Source organism: Arabidopsis thaliana (assembly GCF_000001735.4).
Source record: "Arabidopsis thaliana chromosome 1 sequence".
NCBI classification, from domain to species: Eukaryota; Viridiplantae; Streptophyta; class Magnoliopsida; order Brassicales; family Brassicaceae; genus Arabidopsis; species Arabidopsis thaliana.
In genome coordinates, this window is record NC_003070.9 from 21,059,813 (window position 1) to 21,075,033 (window position 15,221).

At 31.1% G+C, this 15,221-nt stretch overlaps 4 protein-coding genes and 1 long non-coding RNA gene across 7 annotated transcripts; 1 reads left to right on the top strand and 4 right to left on the bottom strand.

The window, feature by feature from the left end:
- The first annotated feature begins 679 nt into the window (after positions 1 to 679).
- Positions 680 to 917, top strand: AT1G08127. Its single transcript, NR_139377.1, has one exon. It is a non-coding gene; the product is annotated as an other RNA (long non-coding RNA).
- Positions 918 to 1,709: 792 nt separating this feature from the next.
- Positions 1,710 to 3,235, bottom strand: PP2-B14 (phloem protein 2-B14). The gene is made up of 3 exons (NM_104504.3): positions 2,781 to 3,235; positions 2,568 to 2,686; positions 1,710 to 2,411 (listed from the first exon to the last, which is right to left on the bottom strand). Exons 1-3 carry the CDS (start codon positions 3,030 to 3,032, stop codon positions 1,934 to 1,936), a joined length of 849 nt encoding a protein of 282 aa, NP_176021.1. The 5' UTR covers positions 3,033 to 3,235; the 3' UTR covers positions 1,710 to 1,933.
- A 1,175-nt stretch (positions 3,236 to 4,410) lies between these two features.
- Positions 4,411 to 6,063, bottom strand: MDO1 (telomere-capping, CST complex subunit). 2 transcript variants are annotated; one of them, NM_104505.4, is made up of 4 exons: positions 5,904 to 6,063; positions 5,662 to 5,814; positions 5,421 to 5,577; positions 4,411 to 4,957 (listed from the first exon to the last, which is right to left on the bottom strand). In NM_104505.4, exons 2-4 carry the CDS (start codon positions 5,763 to 5,765, stop codon positions 4,835 to 4,837), a joined length of 384 nt encoding a protein of 127 aa, NP_176022.2. In that variant the 5' UTR covers positions 5,766 to 5,814; positions 5,904 to 6,063; the 3' UTR covers positions 4,411 to 4,834. The 2 variants fall into 2 exon arrangements, with proteins under 2 accessions (NP_176022.2, NP_001321732.1); NM_001333774.1 differs by having other exon boundaries at positions 5,662 to 6,063.
- Positions 6,064 to 11,204: 5,141 nt separating this feature from the next.
- Positions 11,205 to 11,838, bottom strand: AT1G56270 (RPB1a). The gene has a single exon (NM_104506.2). It carries the CDS (start codon positions 11,822 to 11,824, stop codon positions 11,336 to 11,338), a length of 489 nt encoding a protein of 162 aa, NP_176023.1. The 5' UTR covers positions 11,825 to 11,838; the 3' UTR covers positions 11,205 to 11,335.
- A 1,204-nt stretch (positions 11,839 to 13,042) lies between these two features.
- On the bottom strand, positions 13,043 to 15,065 carry DI19 (drought-induced 19). 2 transcript variants are annotated; one of them, NM_104507.4, is made up of 6 exons: positions 14,865 to 15,065; positions 14,245 to 14,387; positions 14,097 to 14,162; positions 13,749 to 13,981; positions 13,494 to 13,665; positions 13,043 to 13,412 (listed from the first exon to the last, which is right to left on the bottom strand). In NM_104507.4, the coding sequence occupies exons 1-5, from the start codon at positions 14,911 to 14,913 to the stop codon at positions 13,554 to 13,556; spliced, it is 603 nt and encodes a 200-aa protein (NP_564715.4). In that variant the 5' UTR covers positions 14,914 to 15,065; the 3' UTR covers positions 13,043 to 13,412; positions 13,494 to 13,553. The 2 variants fall into 2 exon arrangements, with proteins under 2 accessions (NP_564715.4, NP_001319253.1); NM_001333775.1 differs by having other exon boundaries at positions 14,248 to 14,636.
- Positions 15,066 to 15,221: the final 156 nt, after the last annotated feature.

The window sequence follows — 15,221 nt, forward strand, 5'->3', positions numbered from 1 at the left end:
TTTTTTCCTTATCACACTACTTGGAGTGAAAATGACAGATAACCTCCTAAGATGATTCAAGTTTGGCTGGATTGAAAGCTAAATGGAAGTACTTTCTACATCATGCTAATAAATTTTGTTCCCATTGGTTCAAATAAAAATTAAAGAAATAAATATATATATATATATATATATATATATATATATATATTTCTAATATCCAAAGTCTCATTCAATCGCATTCGATAAATTTTATACAAAAGACAATGCAAGGCTAATTAAGGGTGTGGAATTGAATATTTTAAGAATCCCTATCATCAACTTACCAAAAAAAAAGAATCCCTATCATCAACCATCACTATTACAAATATATAATTATATTGAACTAAAAAACTTCAAGAAGATTCATATGAAGATATTAAGATTTAAAAAACCGGAAAAAGATAGATGAAGATGAACCACACACAATAATTTTACTCCAAATATAAACAAAAATATATTAATTATGCAATATAATATATATATATACACATATATATTTATAATATTATATTATTTATATCGTTTAGATCGATAAATCCATATCATCAATTCTACTATGGAAGATAGTGTGATTTGCTCGAGCCGAACTCCTATGAAATGAAACTATATATAATAAATATATATATTAGTAACATTTGAGTTCACAGTATTGAATTTTCTTTCTTGTTGGACGGAAATCCAGATACATATATTGGCTTCACCATACCCTATTTAACATACTATAGTATTCTTGGTTATTTCCAAAAAGTGAAGATATTCTTGGTTACAGTTAATTGAACTAGTGTTGACAAATCATATGCTATTGACATTTGACCACGAATTAGCAACCGGTGGGCGCGTATTGGATAAACTAGCCCCTCCTTTTGGAAGTTTGACTCCTTGACCGTACACAACTTTTGTAACTGTATTTTATCCTAAGCAACACTTAATCATTTACTTGACTTTCTCATGAACCCACACGTGTAAAATAGCATACTCTATTTATTCCATAAAGAATTGTTGTAGATTTTTCACACATTACTTTTTTTTTAATTAATTCTATCATATATTATAGAAAAAGTTTCACTCAAATTTATGTATTTTTAGCTATCTATTAAAGAAATGAAACAACATTATAATATCCCTTACGTTTTATTGAAAAATATAAATCAATAAAAGCAAAAATAATTATTTAAAAATTATAGATTTAGAAAACAAGGAAATTTTTATATATATAGAAGTTATGTATGATCTATTTTTTTTTTTTTAGTAATTAAGTGCTGATTTGGGCTTTTACTATCCTACTAAACCACTTGATAAATGTAGCCGTCGAGTAGTTCACTAACCTGATTTTCTAATGGGTTTAAGGTATAATACCATTTCGACTAGCCAAATGAGAGATTTAGTAAACTTCGCGGTTGAGGAGAATCAATCCCTTACTCATACCTAGATGCTGACTCCTCCACATGTAGAAACCACTAAACTATTTCAGGTGATTTACTAAGAAATTTGGAACATGTCCTTCATAACTTGTAATTTGGAATAATTTGAGGGTATTCACTTACATTATGAACACACTTTTTCTCTGACATATCTTCTCTAACAGACAAATAATGGCAAATGGCATGAGCATCTAATATATAACTACATAATTCTCTACGTAAATATAACTCCAACTTGTATTATTATGTAACCGAAGATTACGTTAATAATAAAAAATTTAAATTGTTAATCAGTTTCGTGACACCCACTAAGATTGTACATTATTTTCAACGAGCCAAATAATTGAAACTTGAAAACTAAAACTTCTACTCTTTTCAACGTACACGATAATAAATGAACAAATGCAACCAATTTAGTAAAACACATTCACACAACCCCTGAGTTCCTCTCAATTTCATTTAACAATCCATAGCTTCCGTAGTCATCTTGATTATGTTTTAGGCCTCACTTCAATACCATCAATCAAAATGCCACCTTTTAGTTGATATCCTTTCACCTCTGTAAGAGTCATATTGACTTCATCATCTTCTCCTTCTCGTGTCTCAAACTCTCCTAACTCAATCTCCATCCATCCGTCATCTCTACATTTCGGCTCTCTCCTTTTCCCGTCCCCGCCAACCGCTTCCACAGTCATCGCCATTCGCTCTTCTCGGTTCCCGTAAAATAGCCGCTTCATTTGTTGTTTTTTCTCATCCAAGCAACATAGATAAGTTGCACTCTTACTAATTTGACCGTTTTTAGATTTAATCGAAGTCTCTGCCGGAACTAGGTCAAGTCCGTAGGCGCCTTTTGTTACTTTCACTATGAGATATGCTCCGTATCTTGTGTTTGCTGATAAAACTCTGGTTTGGATTTTACCCTCGATTTCTAAACGATCGGTTATTATAAGTTCAGCTGACTCCGAGAATCTGAAATTTTTAGAAATATATATATATATATATATATATATATATATATATATATCTATTGTTAATCATGGTAATAATTAAAAATTGTAAACATTTTCAGTAAATGTACACAAAGCATATTTAGATGTTTTAAGAAAAGAAAGAAAAACAACTGACCTAGAATCTGAGACATTGCTCCAAGACCAGTAAGATGCATGGTCACTATGTGTTATGGAAATATCTCTTGCTGATAAAACGTAGGAAATTTTTCCGGAAAATTTATTGATCTTGAACAGCTGAAATTGCATCATACACGGAAGATATTATTAGTTCAAGTAAATAAGAAAGATATCCATTTTTTTGTTCAAATTTAACTCATAGAAATCGAACCTTTCGAGCATTATCGATGAGAAGAGAGTCACATAAACATCGATAAATTTCTTTTTTGGAAGAAATATTCCAATGATGATCAGTAGATTGAGAGATGAGGCTTTTGTAATCCGATGGTAGAAACTTTTCCCATACGAAATCAGAGTCTCCGGCTAACCGGAAAACCGAAGAGACCTCTGACGACGAGAATGCATCCGCCGGAGATGTGAAGGCAAGGATGTTGGCTATGCATGCTTCTGGTAACATCATCATCTTCTTCTTCTTTTGCCGAGTAAAAACTTAATATATCTTTAATTGTTAGTATTATGAAACAGAAAGGTACTGAGTTCTTAGAATTTGAAGAATTTCGTTTTGTGAGTAAATATGATGCTTTGATTTTTTGTAGCTATGATAGATGAAGTATGCTTGGAGATAGAGATGGTGAGAATATATAGTGATGCTTGGGCATATTTCTGTTGACCATTTTAGACCAATGGTCAAATATTATGGATTTATATATTATTTATAGCTAGCTTCGAAGTAAAAGTGTTTGGTCGTTGGCCAAAAGTAAAAGATTGGCCTTCCAAAAGAGAAAGTTAACGCGGAAGAGCAAATAGTGTTGTCCTTCACTCATATTTCAAAAAGTCTCTAAACGATTTATTAAACGAAAAATTAACAAGATTATCAACGTACATATTGTTTTTTGCTAAAATATTTGTAAGTTGATAATTTGGTAAATTTTTCGTTTAATTAAATGTTTAAAGATTCTTTGAAAATAAGAACACGTTTATAGATTATTATTTTTACATACAGAAAACGTATAGAGACTTATGAGTAGTGTGACTAATTTTTGTTTTTTCGGTTTAAAAGTCTGTCTTTGAAAGCAATATCTTTTTTTCGGTTCAGTATTTCGAATCTCCGTTTAATTTTTAATCAGTTCAAAAGCAAACAAATTGTTTTAAATTAATGCTTAAGCCTTTGAGGACGATGTACCGTTAGATATACGACGAATATTGATTCTCATCCACTAGGAGTCTAGGACCACTATGATTTAATTTGTATATTTTGTGTAGTAATTTTAAAGACTTGAATGGATGGTATGAGGATGGAGTGGTGATACTTTAATCAGTAAAAAAGATCACCACATTAGATATATAACTTTGAGAGTAAAGCTTTCAAAATTGCTTAGGCGCTGGTATTTGCTGCAATTTTCTTTATAAATGTGCAATGAAGAAACTATAAGAGCAAGGAAAACTCTGAACAAGCGAAACAACAACAAGTACATTGAGTCCTATTGGCCAAGAGGCAAAAAGGTTGGTATTATTTAGCTAAAAAGTCATTTAGTGGCCAAGAGGCAAAAGGGTTGGTGACTTGTGTTATTTATTTTTGAATGCCTAAATTTGGGTCAAATTTTGGATGTTGATTAGGTTCGACACCAAACATCGAGTCCTTTGACATTGAAAGATCCTGTTTCTTTCTTTAAGAATTATTTATTGACTAGAAGTCGCTAATCATTAACATTGTTACAATATTAATTGACTTTACCTTTAAAACCACTAGTTGACTTTTCCAACATCTCTACTATAGCCGCCAAAACTCATGGACCATAGTAAACTAATATTAGGAGTTCATTATTTAGTTCTGAATCTAGTGGTAAGAAATCATTCGGTAGTTTCGATTGTTATAACATTTGTACAAAAAATATATGGTACAATAATGAATTAAATATACAACAAATATATACGAAACAATGTCTTCTTGACTTAAGAGAAAAGAGTAGAAGATTTCTCTATATTCAAGTATGTATTTGCAATTTTATAAATAAAAAAAAACGGAACTACTTGAGCTTATTTACCGTGGAAAGCCAACCGGTTTAACCGATTTACCAAACCGAACTCCTTCAGGTTAGCCAATTTCAAACAAATTCGTTTCAGAAAATTGCTCATATGAAAAAGCAGACCAAAACATATCCACCATCCTAAGATTCATCTACAAGTGAAAGACAAGGTAATAAAGGAACAAAATATGAAAATGTGGGTGGGTTATGTTACTTGGATAGCAACTGATAATTAGCCTCACTCAACCATATTGCTGTTGTCTTCTTCTTTTAGAAACTGCCTTAGGAGTTCGATTGTTTTCCGGTAGAGGTTCATATCGATCCCGTCCACATTTCTTCCTGTTCGAGCCTGCAAGATCGCCTAAAGAAATGGATATACTATGCATCAATTACCCGATTGATTAGCTATCAAAGACACTATTATGAGTTTGAAACTAAGTTCATCTTGAAATGGTTAGTTGGTTACTAACATATACTCATTGAACATTTACAACTTTGCCCGATTTCATGAAGAGAGAATGAAATCGATTTTATATGGACAAGTTTACTATCCAACCTCTTAATGATGCTCATGAATATCAGAACTTTCATAGTATACTGAATTCCCTAACTAAGATGCTGAACCTACATCGTCTTGAGAAACTATGTTCCATGTAAAGTTCGAAAATTTAACATCCTACTACCATAAATCCTTTTCAGAGTGAAGAAAACTAAACATTATAAGGATCTAAGAAACGTTCTAACAAAGCAATGTTCTTTAACTTCAAGGATTTGCCATTTGGTAAAAATGACCTAGTTTTATCTAAACTCTGTAAACAACTAACCTCATTATTGGGTTGTTCAATGTGAAGCTCTCCAATAAACTGATAAATAGAGCCAACCCTGAAACTAACATCTCTTATGTTCTGAGTATTGATTTTGAGACTTCTGCCTCCATCTTCAATAACACCTATAGCTGTTTCAACTGAATATCCTCTTAACCTACAAAAAAGAAAGCAACATCTAAGTTCTGTTCATAACCATCATGTCATTGAAATCAGGGAAAGCAAAAAAAAAAAAACTTACATAGCTGTAACTCTAAGTGAAACACCTTCTTTGTAAAACAGAGAAGAAGGATAAAGCTCTTGTAGAGTAATGGGAACACCAGGTTCAATTTGTGATTTAGCCATCAGTTTTTGTAGTTCCAACAAAGCAAAACCCTCGATTTCAATCTGATTCCTATTAATTTCAAAAGGGTTTGAGGTTTCTATGCAATCAGAACTGAAAAATTGAAACTTTCAATGAAAAGATTGAGGAAGAAACTAAACCTAACACAGATACGAAAAGGGTTTGAATCGTGCTTCGCTTAAATCTCCGACGAGGCTGAATAAAAACAGAAGCTTTGTGTTTTGTGTTGAGTAAAGCCGAGAGAGATTGAAGAACATCTGAAACTTAATGCAAATTGCAAATGTCTGTGAAATGACGCCGTTTTTGGGTTAACGAGAAAAAGAAAACAAACTGATTTTATGTTGCAGATGGGTCACGGGCTAAAATTAATATGGGCCACAAATGTTTTATGTTTAGAGTCCATTAACGTTTTCCATCAAAACTCATTCTCATTGTCTTTTGTTTGTAAAACTACTAACTTTGTTGTACTAAAGAAAAACTAACAAAATCAATGGTTATATGATAAGTATTCCACATCAATCTGAAGATGCAACCTTTGATTCAGTTCTTATACTAAGTCCAAAATTAGTTCAACAGATCAAAGCAACTTGGAGTTAACTTTTGGAAATCGATAGAGTCGATCTATTACAGTTAACTATGGATACTAGAAGCTTGGTGATTGCTCGAGTAATTACCCGATATATTTAACCGCAACATAATATATAGAATATCGATCCACAAAGACAAAATATACTCGATTTTTGATACTCGTTTTATGTTAAAGCGGAAAAGTTGTTTGTTTGGTTTTTCAGATTTTTAAATAAAAAACCCAAGTAAATTAACAATTAAACTTATAAATTAAAGACATTGTACACTAGGGTATTTCAAAGAACAATGACTAGCAAAAGAAATCTAATAGGGAGTTCAATTAAGGTATCTCAAACATGAACATAAATTTAAACTAACTCTCTAAATATGATTACTCAACTACTAAACTCTCATTTGTAGTTTTCTAATCAAATTTGGATTATCGAGTTGGATCATTTGGTTCACAATGCGTTCTAACGTCAACTCTCGTTGTCAGCCTATCACTTGTCCAATGTGTCACAAGATAAGTTGATGCCCAACCATATACCACAATAGCTACATAATAGACTGTGAATTATTGCGCCACTATATGCATGCCATGTTTTTATGAAAAAGCTGATATAGCTCCTAAATGATGGTGATGATCTATCATAGGTGAAAGTGCAAGAGAAGGAGCTAGAGTACAAGAACATTGACAGCTTTGATGAGAATGCACTTGAGAATTTATGTAGCTGCCATATGATTAGCAGTCTAGCCCAATACGGATTTAATGCAAAAATTGCAACAAAACCAAAAAATGTAACATTTAAACGATTGACTTGACATGTGGTACAATCCTATAAGTTATTAACTTTGAAAATCATATTTAATATAATAAGATTAAAATAGTTAACAAACAACAAATTATAACTAACAAAAACAAAATTCCACATACTAACTAAAAAAAGCTTTATGAATAGAATGACATTGAAGCAATGATGACAGTTTTGAAGAGTTTTTTTTAGGTTTGATGAGAAAATAGAACACTATCTATTTGTTTATATCTATGTGAGTATTTTGAATCTTAATATTTTTAGTATTAATAATTGACTGTAAAATTTCCATAATTATTGTATTTTATGTAATAACATTGTATAATTTCTTAAATCTTTTTTTGGTAAGAAAAAGTAATCATTTTTGTTTTAGAATTAGTACCTTCAAATTATAATTAGTAAATAACTTTTTAATTTCTATTTTTATTGAATAAGATACATATAATTTTTTTATAATTTTCTTATTAACGTTTTTAAAATTGTTTATTTTTCTTATAAATATTTTTAAATTTATAAGAAACTTTTATTTTACATTTGTGAAAATCTAAAATCGCTAAAATTGACATGTGGCACAATCGTGTGAGTTACCACTTAATCTAAATATATAACACTTAAAATAGTTATATGCGATTAAGAACCATAAACCAATTGAAGGTGGTAGGTACTTAGGTAGTATAGATCGTTGAAGTTGCTAATAGCTATATTCGATCTCTAAGCTTTTATTTTAATTTTTTTCTCTCATCAGACTTTTTATCTTTTGTTTTTTGCATGTGACGCAGTCGGTTTTAAAGTCTTGTATTATAACTATCTTCCATTTTGGTAATATAAATTCACATTTTATCAAAAAAAAAGTATATATATTTGTTTCCATTACCAAAAAAATTCGAACCTTGCGCTTCATAGTTTATTTTTTTACACGCTATCCAGCCCTAATGATTATTCCTATGTAGATTATAATGTGTCACAGTATCAGCATTTCGAAAAATTAAAACTGAAATCATTTATTTCATCTTTATTGCTTATGTTCGAAAAAACTTGGCTTGTTTGTTTTTTTTTTTAAAAATATTGTTACCAATGAATTGAAACTAACGTCCACGGAGAATGTTATTTGATGAACACTAGTCAAAAAATTTCTACATATTTTTTTTTGTGTGTGCAAAATTTCTACAAGATTATCTCACCGATAAAACCTTTTTGAATCCATATTTGTTGGAACCACAAAATTAGCCATGATTTCTTAGGACATTATCCATTTTACTAGCTTTTTTAACAAAGAACCATTTAACCAATTTGACCATTAAATTAACTGAGATGATCTAAATACTTTATTTATGCAAACACGTTCATACCTCTTACACTAAACATATAAACCAATACATATATACCAATACGAATTTCTACTAAACTAACCCAGACTTCTTGTATCTCTAATCACTTTTTACTTATTAAACCAACTTATGTCTTACTTTCATATAAAATGAAGTTAACTTAATGGTTAATTTATGGAGTATTTAATTGGTCTCACATACTCTCTATTATCTCTAGTACGTAGATAACTTTCTTGATCAACTTCATAAATCTTCATTTCTTTTTAAAATATTACCTCATTCTTGAATAAACGTTAGTGTGACAAGTCATCAAGTCACATACTCACATCTTAAATCACTCCAAGATCATTCTAAAATGAAAATCCTAATCAGCTCTCTTGTTCTCACTTTCCTCCCCATTTTGTTAAATGTTAAACCAAAAACAAAAATATTTTATATCCCTCTGTTCATATCTATAATGCACATTATTTGGATAACAAAAATCTTAACCCTCTCCTCACTTCACTTTATGCTTACAAAAGTTTAGCATTTGTAGAGGATTTTTTATTGGTTTCCCTGCTGTAAGGCAGTTTGTCTACGTCGATACGGGGAGCACCTTAAAAAGCAAAACAGTTTATTTGGGAAAATAGAATTGTAATATGTAGAAGATGTTGTCATATGTCTGTTATAAATTTGTTGTTTTGTTCATTTTAATATTTTAATAAATTATTTAAAATTTAAATCTGTAAGACTTTAAATCATGTAAATATAAGCAAACTAAATAGATATATAATGGAAAAAAAACTCATAACAACATCTAATTTTGATTATGTATTGTTATTTTAGATAGAAAATACATCATCTCTCTTAAGAGTTTTGAATTTGACATTCAGATTTTTTTTGCCTAAAACATTTTTCTCCCCAATAGACTTTGTAAATGACATATTTTCAAAAAAAACAATTAAAACTAAAATCCAAGTTTTTGTTGCGTTTCTATGTAGAAGATTTATGTATGTTTGTCTTATGATTTGGTGTTTTTCTCTTAAAATATGAAAGAGTTAAAAGACTAGTAAATTAGAAGTCATATTACTCCCAAACAAGGCCATCCCAAATCCCAAATATTTTTTTGTTACCCACTAAAAAACAAAAAAAAAATACAAAAATTGGTAAAATTTTCATGACAAGCTTGAACAAAAGTACATTTTACCGAAGTGTTAAAAGTATTAGCAAGTGGTGACAATTCCAAACAAAAATGTTGAAGTTCAAACAAAAATAATTTTTAAAGAATATTTATGTTTTTAATCCCTTAGAGTAACTTACTCATAAATCAAAATATAAAAGAGAAGTCCTGCCTAGTAAGGTTTAACTATGAAATGTGAGGTATGATCATGCAAAATATAAATATTGAAGAATTTTGCTAAAATTACATGAACTTATCATTGATTATAATGAAAACCGACAATCGTATTAATTTCATTTACCAAAAATATCCTCTCTATGATTGATATTAAATGTAAATAGGATTTAATATGTGGTATACCGTGAAACAAGTTTTGTATCTACAATCTAGTTAAATCAACTTAATTTGACATGTCTAATATCCTAATATTGGTGGTGTTAGCAAAATAATAAAATGATTTACCCGTATTGTAGAATAGAATTAATGATATTTTAAATTTATATGAATATTGATCCTAACCCAATCTGCCATATAACATGTCTTGTAGTATTTTTCAACTTTTTTATATTTTTAACGGTTCATAATACTCTTTCAAAAAAATTCTGTATTTTTTAAATATATCAATAATAAAAATTTAAAATTTATTTGGTATAGTTAAATGGTTTGACTAAAGAACCAGATCAAACTAGTACAAACTTTTAAATTTGGAATGCAGTTTATGTCTTTCTTTTTTAATCTAAAATCCAATTCCAAAATCTCAAATCAGTTTTTGACATTTGTTCTTCATGTTGACCTAAATTACAACATGAATTTTTGTTTTTTTTTTAAAATAAAAAATCTATAACTTTGTTCACTATTTTAACTACGATTTTTAATAGATTAGCCATCAAACTTTTGTATAATTACTAAAATTTCTGTATTATATGTCTAATTAGAAAAATTATCGATAATCATGTACCAGATTTTATAGGGAGAGAAGCACAAATGAAGAAAAATCAAAATTAAACACTAGTAAACATTTAAGTATAAGGCAATGACAACCCTAAAAAAAAACCTCAGAGAAAAACTAGGGTTTGTAGGAGAAAGAAGAAGAACATGCTTAAGCAACTCCAAACACAAGGACCTGATGAGGCTACATTACTTAAGTTAGTACCAAAAAGTTTGACATTTGTTCTGATTATGGTTAGACACGAATAGTTTAGGAAAATTGTTATCCTTGCCCAATTGTTTGTTGAGAGTATACTTAATCCTGAGGCTTCTCAACTGATGGTGCTTAATTATGTAGGATACTAATTTTATTTTTCTTGTTCTGAAAGATCCCACCAACGAAGGTACACCACTTCCTCTTGATTCTCCTTGGACTCATCTCCAATATATTATTTAAGTGTAGTTTTGGTCAATGGAAAATCTAACAAAAGAACGATATATACACGGGAAAGACAAACAAACTGAAAAGGCAAATTCGTGCAACTCACGTGAGAAGAAATTGTGTCATTGTTAGTTTATTCAGTTTGGTATGAAGAATGCGGTTTTGAAAATTTTCTTATACCCTCTAGACTAAGGAGGAACTGATGTACAATAAATCACTCTCTTTTCTGTTTTATTTATATAACAAACACCAACAAATAGGATGCTCACAATCGTCATAGGGACATGAATAAACAACAAACACAAATGTAGTCAGAAAGCAACATGAGATAGTGACCCTAGACCGACACTAGTTGGTTTGGTGGGTCAACACCACCCAATGAATTTGCTGGTAGATTTATGACATCTCGGAAAGCTATGTACAATACGGCGAAGAGCCACGCAAGCCATAGGGGAACAACGATAAGAGAAAAGATGGAAGACACAACAGATATGAGCAAGAGAGCTGCGAGAGCACCAAAGAGATGGCTTATATGTCCCACGAGCATGCGAAACGATACGATGCGAAGTTTGATCTCGTAGATACGAAGAAAGGCGTAGATCAATATGAGAACCCAGTAACAAAGGAAAGTGGCTCGATGAGTCTCGAACATAACAGATGTAGAGACAACTGCATTGGTTCCGATAGCCGACAGGTCGCTGAGCTGGAGAAATCCAAAAACACCGGCGTTCATTAACACCACGAGCTTGTGCACCGCTGCAGAATACAACTCGTGATTTGGCTCCTCATCCCCGGAGCTATGGAGAGTCGTGTGATTAGCGGACATATTTTGTTTTGTTTTGTTTTGTGGTACGTTTTTGGTTTTTATTGTATCATACGTAGAGTTTATATAGGTAATACGTATCGCCGACGTCACATGGGCACGTACTATCTATGAAATTGACAAAAATCAAAATGTATCAATAAGTTTTTTTATCGTTTTGGAATTTGGATGGTTCGCATATGCTCGTCATTGACATTGACGGACTTCTTTTTTTTCCGTCCATTGACCGACTTTGTCTCTTCGCATGGAGAGATAGCATAATAATTAATATAACAAAAGTAGTTTCAACTAATTCTAATTGTATAAATTTCAATTAATATGATGAATAATTTACACATTTAACTTCCGAATGCAAATGTTAGTAAATTAATGAACATTCGAGTTGCAGGCACGCTTCCAAATAGTCAAACTAAACTAATGGCATTGGATCCTTGCATATGATTATAGTAAAAGATTACGTACATGAAAATATAATGTAATTTATAAATAATAAACTATTAGGTAGTTTATTGGTACTATGTGCGGGTTGAAATAATTACTAAGTCTCTAAATATATTGTAGTTTTAGTTACAAAATTTATTGTATTATTATCCAAAATATGAAATCTGTATGTATTATGGAACATGTAATCTACTTTTTTTTGTTATTCGAATCAATGAATTTTCATATTGGAATTCTCTTAATCCGTAAAATGATTGAGAACAATGTGAAAATAGAGGTACAAACATAAATAAAGATTTGTGAGTCAAATTTAAAGAAACTTAATTAAAAGTAACAACTTACAAAATAATAAGAATGTCTTAAGCTTAAAATTTGATTAATTAATTTATACTCTAAATTCATAATATAACAAATTATAAAATTACCATTCAATTTCTAAATAAAAACTTTAAAAAAATATATAAAGAAAATTCCAATCTTCATCTGAAACTAAATATCTAAATGAAAAAAATAACATATCCAAAATTTCACAATCTGAATCTAGAAATTTCAATTTAAATTTCTAATTCTAAAAATTGAGAACGGCTCCTAAATATACTAATCTAAATAGAAATCTAACAATGAAATTTAAAATCATTGAGAGAATTGATATTGAGTGAGAGATATCAAGAGAGTTTAAATGAGAGAAACATATCTTTATAGAGATGTGAATGAAGAGAGAAGTGAGATTGAGTGGTAGAGATCAAGAGCGTTTAAGTGAACGACGAGCGAGAATTGAGTAGAGAAAAACACACACACACCAAAAGTAACAATATTGTTGAATTATTCTTAAACAGATGACTTCGTACGTGGTTTCTCAACCACTCTTTTATCACTCTTTTACTAGCTTACAAGAGTGAACATTTTTCATTTCATAAGACACACAACACAAGAACACCAATAGGGTTTATGCTACAGACAAGAGGACTTATTCTTCTTCCTATATCTTACTTTTCAATTGCTTAATAAACTTAAGAAAACACATTTCTACGCAATGTATTTAGTAGCACCAAACAGACACAATACATAGATAGATATAGATATTGATAACATAGCTGCATCTCGCTCTTCTCCGTCTTCTTCTCATCCCAACCATTGTTTTTCTCGAAACCTACACACAGTTGAATCAAGATTCCGATGAAAATGTGTCTGTGTAGGTTCTTTTACACAACTAACAGAGCTTCATATATACCAGATTCTCTCAAGTCTGATTCGAATTAGTTCCTCCATGTTCTCAATCTTTGTATGTGCATTAGACTTCATCGAAAATGGCTGATGACAAGAGCCTCTGAACAAACTCTGATTTGTGCCTCCTCTCTTCCCGATCTTTTAACGAGACCGGTGAGATGAACACTTGTCTCTTGCTGAACAAGTTCAATGCTAATCAAAAACTAAACCTTCAAAAAACTCTATAATCTAATAAAGAAAGCTAATATAGAATCTATACCGCTCTATCTGTTTATCCTCGGATACGTTTTTGGTTTGGCGTGGCGCAGGAGAACTCTGTGATCGTGTAGGTGAGATAAATGACGACAGGAGAGGATCAGGAGTTACACTTGACGCAACAGAACCATTACGAGAAGTAAATCCTAACAACCTTTGTAGATCTCCTTCTCTTAGTTCTTTCCGAAGAAGTGAAAGTGTCGAATTGGTACCGCTTTTTCGTGACTTTCTCTTTCGCTGCAAGTAAAACTCATTAAGGAATTCAACAGAGGAATGTGATTCCATGGTGAGAAACTAAGAATATCTGTAAGTTATAAACGTAGAAATTGAAAAAAGGATATCTTAAATAAACTCCCATGGTGAAGCGTTTGTGTGCTACGATATCAACTCCCACTTTAAGAGAACAAACAGGGCATACCTGAAAAATCCAATGTACACATTTGCTATATAATTTTTGATTCCAAGTTGATTTGATAGTAAAGACCAGTAGAGAGCAATACCGCGTTCTTCGACTCTAAAGTATGTTCATCATCTATGTGACAGCACAACCCGATGATATCATACGATTCTGCACAGAACGGGCAAGCAAACTCCTCCTGGAAATCATCATCTCCATCTATTTCTTCAAAGCCCATTAACATTTCTACAATTTTCAAACATAAAAGATCATATATATTTGCAAGTATGATACTGGTAAAAGCACAAAATTTCATCTAGCCAAGTAACAACAATATGAAAGAAAAACAAAACTAGACTCCATGAGACAACCTGCTGAATCATGTTAACCTAGATAGGAACATCCAGTTTTTTTGTTGTCTTTATTTCAGAAGCAAATCTATTACAGCTCCTAAACACAACAAGTTTAAGAATTTTTCTTACATAGCTCAAAAACCTATATAGCCAGAAACATAAATATGAGTCAAACTGTTCTTTCACTTACATAACTAACCAAATAATTTCGCATAAAGTCAAGAAAACACGATATTTGAATCAAACTCATGTGATAAAAAAAGTTTGAAACTTTATTCAAATATTCCCTTCTTGAGAGCTCAAAAATCAAAATTACCAAACTTACAAAGCTCAAAATCAAAGTTGACATAAAGGTACTGTAGTTTCTCACCAGATCGGGATCGAAGCGTAGCTAGAAATCTCTTGGAATCAGCGTCCATCTTTGCCCCTACGAAATTGTCGAACTTTTGGAGCAAATAGAAGGACGAATTTGTAATAAATCTCAAGCCGGATCGATCCTGAATAGATGAAGAAGAAGACGATGATTTCTTGGTAGGAGGAGAGAGGAAGAGAAAGTGCGTTGTGAATGAGGACTATTATCGATTTCTCAGAAATGGTGAGACCGGTTCTCGACATTCCAGTTCCCGGTTTGTTGATTTGTTCCGGTTATCAGTCCCGGTTCTTCAATTTTATCTCGTATCATCGATTCTGATGGACCGGTTAACAAATTCCAAATCCCGGTTGGTAT

Coding starts and splice junctions, on each gene's coding strand:
- AT1G56270 (NM_104506.2), bottom strand. CDS start 11,824: ATGTCCGCTAATCACACGACTCTCCATAGCTCCGGGGATGAGGAGCCA.
- DI19 (NM_001333775.1), bottom strand. CDS start 14,457: ATGAAATTTTGTGCTTTTACCAGTATCATACTTGCAAATATATATGAT. Junction 13,982..14,096: donor ACAAACGCTTCACCATGGGA/GTTTATTTAAGA, acceptor TTTTACTTGCAG/CGAAAGAGAAAGTCACGAAA. Junction 13,666..13,748: donor GAGGATAAACAGATAGAGCG/GTATAGATTCTA, acceptor GAACTTGTTCAG/CAAGAGACAAGTGTTCATCT.
- PP2-B14 (NM_104504.3), bottom strand. CDS start 3,032: ATGATGATGTTACCAGAAGCATGCATAGCCAACATCCTTGCCTTCACA. Junction 2,687..2,780: donor TCATCGATAATGCTCGAAAG/GTTCGATTTCTA, acceptor ATGCAATTTCAG/CTGTTCAAGATCAATAAATT. Junction 2,412..2,567: donor AGCAATGTCTCAGATTCTAG/GTCAGTTGTTTT, acceptor TAAAAATTTCAG/ATTCTCGGAGTCAGCTGAAC.
- MDO1 (NM_104505.4), bottom strand. CDS start 5,765: ATGGCTAAATCACAAATTGAACCTGGTGTTCCCATTACTCTACAAGAG. Junction 5,578..5,661: donor TCACTTAGAGTTACAGCTAT/GTAAGTTTTTTT, acceptor TCTTTTTTGTAG/GTTAAGAGGATATTCAGTTG. Junction 4,958..5,420: donor TTGAACAACCCAATAATGAG/GTTAGTTGTTTA, acceptor CCATTTCTTTAG/GCGATCTTGCAGGCTCGAAC.